General features: G+C 51.9%; 1 protein-coding gene across 1 annotated transcript in view; it reads left to right on the forward strand.

Moving 5' to 3' along the window:
* The window catches only part of PNPLA7 (patatin-like phospholipase domain containing 7), a 60,232-nt gene that overhangs the window by 47,726 nt on the left and 3,691 nt on the right, over window positions 1-8,815 (forward strand). The window contains exons 21-27 of the mRNA XM_006863775.1: window positions 774-837; window positions 1,327-1,495; window positions 1,678-1,860; window positions 2,078-2,196; window positions 7,895-8,051; window positions 8,423-8,539; window positions 8,707-8,776. Coding sequence (XP_006863837.1) covers window positions 774-837; window positions 1,327-1,495; window positions 1,678-1,860; window positions 2,078-2,196; window positions 7,895-8,051; window positions 8,423-8,539; window positions 8,707-8,776 — 879 coding nt within the window. The remainder of the gene's footprint in view (window positions 1-773; window positions 838-1,326; window positions 1,496-1,677; window positions 1,861-2,077; window positions 2,197-7,894; window positions 8,052-8,422; window positions 8,540-8,706; window positions 8,777-8,815) is intronic.

The raw sequence follows: 8,815 nt of genomic DNA on the forward strand, positions 1-8,815 counted from the left end.
GATTTCAGGTTTATTATTATACATTATTACTAAGTAAATTCCCTAACTGTAGGTGTTGGAGTTAGGTGCCATCAAGTCAGTCCGACTCACAGTGACCTGATGCATAACAGAATAAAGTACTGCCCAGTCCTTAGGCTCAGTGACATAGGGTCAGCTCTGGATTGCTAACCATGAGGTCAGCAGTTCAAATCTACCAGCTGTCCGTAGGAGAAAGATGAGGCTGCCTGTTTCCATACAGATTCCAGGGTTGCTATGAGTGAGAACCAGCCCCACAGCACTTATCAACAACAGTGAGCCGAAATGATTTGATGGCAGTGAGTTTGGTTTTATGGAGGAAAAAGGGTGGCAGGGACCACAGCGAATGAGGCCTGCTGTCTCTAGGATGTCTGTGGGATGTCTGCAGCCCCAGAGCGCCCTCCTCAGCAGAACGGAGCTGCATGCTGAGCCTGGTGGCTCCCAGTCTAGATTTGGGGAATGATGTTATCAGGCACCTCACGAGCTCACAGACCAGCTCTGTTGCAGCAAAGGTCACCCTAGGGGACAGACAGTTGTCCACCTCCCCTCCTTCCCACCAGCAGTCCTACAGGTGCTTACCAACTACTCCAGTTGGGAGCAGAGCCAGGGGGCAGGCTTGAGCCAGTCATTTCCATCGAGAGAGCCCTGGGGGCCAGGTGCCTGCCTGTGCCCCACCCCTGGCCTGTGGTGGACCTGGCTGTCCAGAAGGCTGGGCTGCCCAGCACAGAATCTGGAGTAATTGGTGATTGTGTTCTCAGGCCCTGTCCTGCTGCTGACCAGTGATAACATCAAACAGCGCCTGGGCTCTGCTGCTCTGGACAGGTATTCGTTCTCCATGGGCCCTACAGGAAGGCAACATGAGGTTACTGTCACCAAGCCTTACAGTACAGCCTCATTGTCCCTGTGCCTGGCTGACACATGGGCCCGGGGGTGGAGGTGGGGTGGCAGTAAACTGTCACCATGTGTGTAGGCTGTGGACACAGGAGAAGGACAGGGCTGGTGGGCAGGGTTCAGCGACCATAAGCAAGAACTCGAGTAGTGGTCAGTTTGACCCATGTCCAGGCCCCAGGGGTAGAAGAGTATTAATGTTCCCTCCTTCCTACATATATTATGGGCTGGTGTGGGTGACTTATACTTCAGGAGTGTCCCTGCCTCTCCCAGGCCTCAACCTCATCTTCATCACCTGGGCAGTTCTCAGCCCCTGGTCTCAGTACCTAGGATCTGTAGGACTCTGCCCCTCCCCCACCACCCTCCGGTCTCCGGTGCCCCTGTGTCCTACTGATGAACATTGGGTTTGTCTGTGACCGCCAGTGTCCACGAGTACCGGCTTTCCAGCTGGCTGGGGCAGCAGGAAGACATCCACCGGATCGTCCTCTACCAAGCAGACAGCACACTGACACCCTGGACCCAGCGCTGCATCCGGCAAGCCGACTGCATCCTCATCGTGGGGTTGGGTGAGCAGGAACCCACCGTGGGCCAGGTGAGAGGCCTGGGGCCGAGCGGGACTGTGAGGGGGCAGATGCAGTGGGCAGGGTGGGGAGCTCCTGGGAGTGGGCCTGTGGGCGGGGCCGTGAGCAGAGCAGGGGGCAGGGCTAGGGTGGTGGGCGGGGCCGACAGCACTCAGGCCCTTCCTCCATGTCTCTGGGCGCTACCCGCCCTCAGCTGGAGCAGATGCTGGAGAACACTGCGGTGCGGGCCCAGAAACAACTCATCCTGCTCCACCGAGAGGACGGCCCTGAGCCGGCCCGCACGGTGGAGTGGCTCAACATGCGCAGCTGGTGCTCTGGTCACCTGCACCTGTGCTGTCCACGGCGCGTCTTCTCCCGGAGGAGCATGCCCAAGCTGGTGAGGCCCGGCCCGGCCCCTCCAGACCTTGCCCGAACAGTCCAGACAGTTGGCATGGTTGCTCCCAGGACCTCCCCTCCCTAACGGTGCGAATGGCAGCCAGCCTGGGCACCCTCAGGGTGGCTCCGGACCAGGCGCTGAGGAAGCTGACCACAGGCACGTCGTCATGGAGGGGGCTTGACCTCGCCCCCTCCCGCCATCCGCTCTCCTTGTGCAGGTGGAAATGTACGAGCGCGTCTTCCAGAGGCCGCCCGACCGGCATTCGGACTTCTCTCGCCTGGCGCGGGTCCTGACCGGCAACGCCATTGCCTTGGTGCTCGGGGGAGGGGGCGCTAGGTGAGTCCCCAGCCTCCGTCCCTCCAGGATCCTCCCTGGGTTTGGCTCCTGGCGGCCTGTGTGATGGTAACTGCTGAGCTTAGGACACAAAGTGCTCTCCTGTTGCAGAGGAAGAGTCCTGGGTCGAGGGTGGTCTCCGTGCCCTGGCATTGCCCCCACAGCGCAGCAGATGTGGGTGGTACATTCTCCTCAGGGTCTAACTCCTGCCTCCTTCTCAGTGTTTGCTCACTGTTTGGTGGGACGGTTTTGTTTGCTTGTTGCGTTTGTCTTCTCTTCTGAAACCCCTCTATTCTTATCCCTTGCCAGTCTTCCCGCCGGGTTCTGGGTGAGTTCCTTTTTGTTTTTCATATACATATGTGGATGAATGAAGCCTTGGTGTGGCGCTGTGGGATAATGCACTGGACTCCAAGGTTGGTTTAAATCACAAGGTTGCCAGTTCAAATTCACCAGCCGGTCCTCAGAAACCCTATACAGGGTCTCTATGAGTCAGAACCAACTCAACGACACTTAACGACAACAAGAAGATGAATGCTGCTTCTGACCAGAGTGTGCCTTACAGCTGCGCTCTGGGTCCAGGCTGGCCAACCTAACAGGACCTTCCGCCCCAGTAAAGCCCTTCTAACTTGTCTTTTCAATGCCTGCCACCCTTTCCTTAAAATTCCATAAGAGAAGTGCCCTGTGGGACAGAATTGGGGCTGATGTGAGATGGGGCATCCCGGGCCAGGTCTAGTGCTGCCTCAGCCCCCAGTCTGGACCCCCGGCACCCACTTCCCAATCCTTGGCTGTATTAGTGATGCACATGGGTGCCTAGCTATGCCCCTGCCTCAGTAGTCCTTGGTCAGTTCTCACTGGGGAGGTAGCTCTAGTTGGGAGGTCAACGCAACCCCCAGTAGAAAGGGGCTCTGTCCTCAGCAGCTTGAGAGAATTCACAGCCAAATACCATGTGACCTTGTCCTCCCCATTCCAGCTGGTCCAGGGGGGAGCAAGGGCCGTGTCATGGCCTCCGGGACACACTCTCAGGGTCCCATCACTTGGGACTAGTCCAGGGAGGACAGCTACGTCTGCCCACGGGGGCTCCAGGTGGTTGAGGGCCTGGGCTGGTGCGGATGAACTTAGAGAGGGGTGGTAAAGTGGCTCTGCCCCCTGGACTGGGCCGCACCTTTTCCCCAACGAGTTCTGTTTGACCGGTGTGCTCAGGTAGCAGGTGCGCTGCTTTTCCGTCTTCGAGCCCTGAGTTGTAATGTAAAAGCATGTCTTGTCCCTGAGGGAACTGGCCTGGGCAGGGAGACTGCCCACGTCGTGGCTCGGTCACCTTTCTGCCGGGTGAGCAGGGAGAAGATGCAGCATGAGGGGTGGGGGGTTCTATGGTCAGAGCAGTGGGGGCACTGACAGGGTCCTGGGAAATGCTGAGGATCCTGGGAAATGCCCAGCTCCGCAGCAGTACTTAGCTGGCAAGGTCTCTGGTTCTATAAAGCGGCCTGTACCCCCATCCCATCACCGAGTCCCGCTGCCCAGGGAGGCCCCTGGAGTGGCTCGGCTAGCTGCTCCTCGGCTCTGCCTTTTCTACACTCATTCCTGGTCTGCAATTTCTGTTTGTTCATTTCAGCTTTAGATTATTCTCCGTAGCATACACAGAGTGTCTGTGTGTCTGTCTCTCTTTCTCGCTCAGGGTCCCAGTTGTCACTGTCCATGTTTGATGACAACATAGTTCTCATTCCTAGCTACGTCACATCCTGTTGTAGACTGTAGTAAGAATTCTTTCCTTGGAGATCATAGTTGTTGCATTTGCCGCCTTCTGTGTGTGTGTTACATATGGCCCCTGGATGATCTGTGTATGGTGTCCCTGGGTGTGTGTGTGTGTGTGTGTGTGTGTGTGTGTGTGTCATGTTTACCTTCTTCCCGGGAGTGCTCCCTAATGCCTCTGGTCTTTTCTGGTCTCTACTCGCTGCTTTCACTGGTTGTCTGCACCCTGGTGACCTTGACCTCAGGGGTGGGGTTTATTGTCATACTTCTTATTACCACTTTAACCCCCCCTTCTCTGTCCTCTCTTACTGGATCGTCTAGTGGTTGGATATTGGGCATCCTGGTCAGACCCTTTAATGCTCGTATCTTTTCTCACCCTATGAGTATTCTTCATCTCTGTCCTTTCGTCCTGTTGTTTTTGTTACGTGTCATCGAGTCAGTATAGTGTCTGACTTAGAACGACCCTGTGTAGAGTTTCCGAGGCTTTAAGTGTTTGCAGGAGCAGAAAGCCTCCTTTTCCTTCAGCAGAGTGGCGATGTCACTTTAGGGACTAAGTGAGCCTGACCCAAGCCATGGTATTTCCCATCACCTCATATGCGTGTGAGAGCAAGACACTGAATAAGGAAGACCCAAGAAGAATTGATGCATTTGAGTTATGATGTTGGCAAAGACTATTGACTGTCTGCACCATGGACTGCTGGAGGGATGAGCAGATGTGTCTAGGAAGACGTACAGCCAGCATGCTCAACAGGAGTGACCAGCTTTTATGTAGATCCCGTTGGGTTCATTATATACACAATACGTCACCTGAGAGCTAGGGAGACTGTCTCTTCACTGGGTAGGACCTGTAGTACAATGTGGATTCGAAGTGATAAGAGAAGAGATCCTAAGCCTTTCTCAGTCATATTTCAGGATTAGTGTGTTGCTTGACACCACTTGTTTGTCACTTTGTTGTACTTTGGTGAATGCTATAGCGCCGTGTTCCAGATGCCAGTGGAATCACACATGATGGACAGGTTGCAGTGGACTTCTTACACTAAGATAGACTGGAAGGAGGACCTCATGAGCTACTAGAAACACTGGCCAGTGAAAACCTTATGAACAGTTCTTGCTAAGTGCTGTCGAGTTGGTTCTGACTCATACTGACTCCATATAGGGTTTCTGAGGAACAGCTGGTGGATTTGAACCACCAACCTTGAGGTTTAAACCAACTTTGCAGTACAGTGCTTATCCTACAGCTGTATGTAATTATCGAGTCCTGGTGTGGCTCTGTAGGATAAGCACTGGACTGCTAACCACAAGGTCAGCGGTTCAAACCCACCAGCTACTCCTCAGAAGCCCTCTACAGGGTTGATACGAATTGGAACTGACTTGATGGCGCTCGACAGCAACAACAATGTGTAATTATAATGATTACATGATTATAAGCAGCAGAGAACCGTTTTGAAATCTTGGTATAGCGCTGTGGGGTAAGCACTGGACTGCTAACTGCAAGGTCGGCAGTTCAAACCCACCAGCTTGGAAACCCTATCCAGGGTCATTAGGAATTGAAACCGCTTGGAAGGCACTTAGAAAATCGCACAGCTCTTTGAAGATCATTATCTGACAGTCTTTGTTTTTTCATTATTGTATGAAGGGACTTCAAAGTGGAGTGAAAAGAAGAATTTTTCCACAAACTTTTTGAAGCCCCCTCCTTTTAGTCGGCTTTTATTTCTTGTAATCCCTGATTGGTTTGGGTATAAATATACCATCTTAATATTTGCTTTCTCTTTGTCTCATATGTTTTAGGTTCTTTTTTCTGTCCCTTTCTTTCTTTTGAATGTATTGTTTTTAAAATTACTCCATTTTTATCCCCTCATTTGTCTATTGGTTATATAAGCTTTTACTGTTTCTTAGTAGTTACTTTAAAGATTAAGGAGCTCTGGTAGCATAGTGGTTATAAATTGGGCTGCGAACCGCAAGGTCAGCAGTTCGAAACTACCAGCTGTTCCGTGAGAGAAAGATGAGGCTTTCTGCTCCTGTGAAGATTTACAGCCTCGGAAACCCTGTCCAGGGTTGCTATGAGTCGGAACCAGCTCCACGGCACACTACCACCACCACCTTAGACATCACAACATGCATTTGGGGCCAATTAAAGGCTAACATAAATGAGTAATTGTCAAGCTTCCTAGATAATGCAAGGACCAAAGAACACTTCATTTGTTTTTATTCCCCCCCCCGTTATAAATGCCGGAACCATTTGGTGTGGTCCATTTTACATATATCTAACTGGTTCATATTCACTTACGTCTACCTGGTGTGTGTTCATGTGTGTCTACCCGGTACATGTTCACATATGCCTGCCTGCCTGGTATGTGTTCATGTATGTCTGCCTGGTATGTGTTCATATAAGCCTGTCTGGTACGTGTTTGCATGTGTCTACCTGGTACATGTTCATGGGTGTCTACCTGGTACATGTTCACGGGTGTCTACCTGGTACATGTTCACGGGTGTCTACCTGGTACATGTTCATGTGGGTCTGCCTGGTACATGTTCACATGTGTCTAACCCACACACTGACCATCCCATTGCCCTGTACTCTCCCCGCATCTTCAGGCTTTCCTATGGTATCTTTTGTTTTCACCTGGAAAATGCCCTTCCTATTTTTATGGCAGATCTGCTGGTGATGAGTTTTATCAGTTTTTGTCTGTCTGAAAATGTCCTGGATGTGCTTCTTGTGCGTGTACTGGAAAGCATGCTTTTGCTGGCTAGCATACTGTAGGTGAGCAGCTCTCTGTCTCTTCGTTGAACCTCTGAAGGCAGTATGTGTCTTTAACTGGCTGCTCTGTGTATCTGTTCTAGGTCTTGGATTTTTAACAACGCAGGAATGGCTTTCTACTTAGTTACCTTGCCCTGGGCTAGAATACTTCTTTAATTTGAAATTTGATGTCTGTCAACAGTATGAAAAAATCCCAGACCATTCTCTCTTCAGCTATTGCTCATCTGTTTTCTCCACCTGGAACCCTTTTATAACATACCCTGTGTGTCTCTTACAATCCTTCCGTATTTTCCATCCTTTTGTTGCTTTCTGGGTTCATCTCAGGATTTTCTTCTGGCCTTTCTTCTATTTCACTGTTTCGTTGTATTTAATTTGCTGCTAAACCTATTCATTGAGTTCTTCCTTTCAGTTATTGGTTTTTCACGTGTAGAATTCCCATTTAGTATTCTGCCTTATAGCTTCCAATTTTCTGCCAAAATTCTCAATCTTGTCTTTAATTCTTTTGACATTTTAAGCATAGTCATTTTAAAGTCTGTACCCCATGTCCCATTTGTTCTCTTGGCTTAATGTCAGGTGATGTTTTCTCCTCATAAAGCTGGTGATTTTCTGTTAAATGCTGGGCATTATAAAATATGATAATTGAGGTTCTCAGGAATAGCTTTCTCCAGAAAGGACTCAGTCTTCCTCTGGCAGGTGGCTAAGTTGGAGGTGATCCAATTTCTGTAACAATTAGAAGCTGGTTTATTTCCAGTTCGCTTAGTTCCTAGGATGTTGCCTATTAGGACGTTTTCCCAGACTCCTCCTTTCCAGTGGACCCTGAACACCAACTCTTGCTGCCCCCACCTAAGTCTGTCAGTGGGTCTGTTCAGCCTCATAATCCAACAGAAACTCCCTCTTTTCTCAGAAGCAAGGCCCAAGTGTTGGCTTGTTCTTCAGATGGCCTCCGTGCCCCATCTTGTCCCACAGTACTGCAGAGAGAGGATTGAAGTTGGATCTTGGGGAGGCTTAGCTCAAACTCCCCCTAAAGCAGTGGTTCCCATTATCTGTGCTTGTTCGAGGGCCAGGTGGTAGGGAGCAGGGGCAGTGTCCCTGTGGGCTAGTGGGTGGGCAGTGTCTCAGGGAACCCTCTGCCAGGGTAGTCAGGGTGCCGGGCCCTGACTGGGTGCCCTGATTTAGGCCTCACTTCCTGTTACATAGGGGCTGCTCCCAGGTCGGCATCATCCGGGCCCTGGCTGAGTCCGGTATCCCTGTGGACATGGTTGGAGGAACATCCATTGGGGCTTTCATGGGGGCCCTGTATTCTGAGGAACGAAACTATAGCCGAATGCGTATCCGGGCCAAGCAGTGGGCTGAGGTGAGAACAGGGTGCCAGGTGCACCCATGGTCCCCACCCCCACAGGTCTCCAGGTGGAGACTGAGTCAGGTTCTTCAATGAGTGATGGAATTGGGAGCTACGAATGAAGACAGGGTGGAGCTGGGGAGGGTCCTCAGGCCTGGCTGTATTTTCAGAACTGCTCTGGTAAGCTAGGAGTGGGGTCAAAGGTTTGCGTTCTCCTTCTAACAAGTGAAGAGTTGTTCATTGTCTACACCCCAGCGGCAGCTCCTACGGCGGGCTAGAAAGAACCCATGCTCCATCCCTGAGGGGCGTCACTGCTCCTCAGCCACCTGAGCAGGGCCACTGGGCTCAGGATGAACTTACAGGGACCTCATGTGTCCCCTACCCAGGACACAACATCCATGGCGAAGACAGTCCTGGATCTGACCTACCCGATCACCTCCATGTTCTCGGGTGCCGGCTTCAACAGCGGCATCTGCAGCATCTTCAAGGACCGACAGATTGAGGTGCTACCCCTGCCCCAGACTCCACAGCACCAACCAGGCCTCCTAGGGAACGCAGGCCTGCCCTGGAGCCAGGTCTGGGCCAGGGGGAGTCCACAGGACCCCTGCTGATGGTCCTGGTGCAGGCACGCCCCCACCTGCATCTCTTCTGAGCCCCCTTGTCCCTGCAGGACCTGTGGCTGCCCTACTTCATCATCACCACAGACATTACAGCCTCAGCCATGCGGGTCCACAGGGATGGTGAGGCTCAGAGCTGGGGGGCACAGGGTGGGGAGGGTG

This window comes from Chrysochloris asiatica, unplaced genomic scaffold, assembly GCF_000296735.1.
Source record: "Chrysochloris asiatica unplaced genomic scaffold, ChrAsi1.0 scaffold00056, whole genome shotgun sequence".
Taxonomy (NCBI): domain Eukaryota; kingdom Metazoa; phylum Chordata; class Mammalia; order Afrosoricida; family Chrysochloridae; genus Chrysochloris; species Chrysochloris asiatica.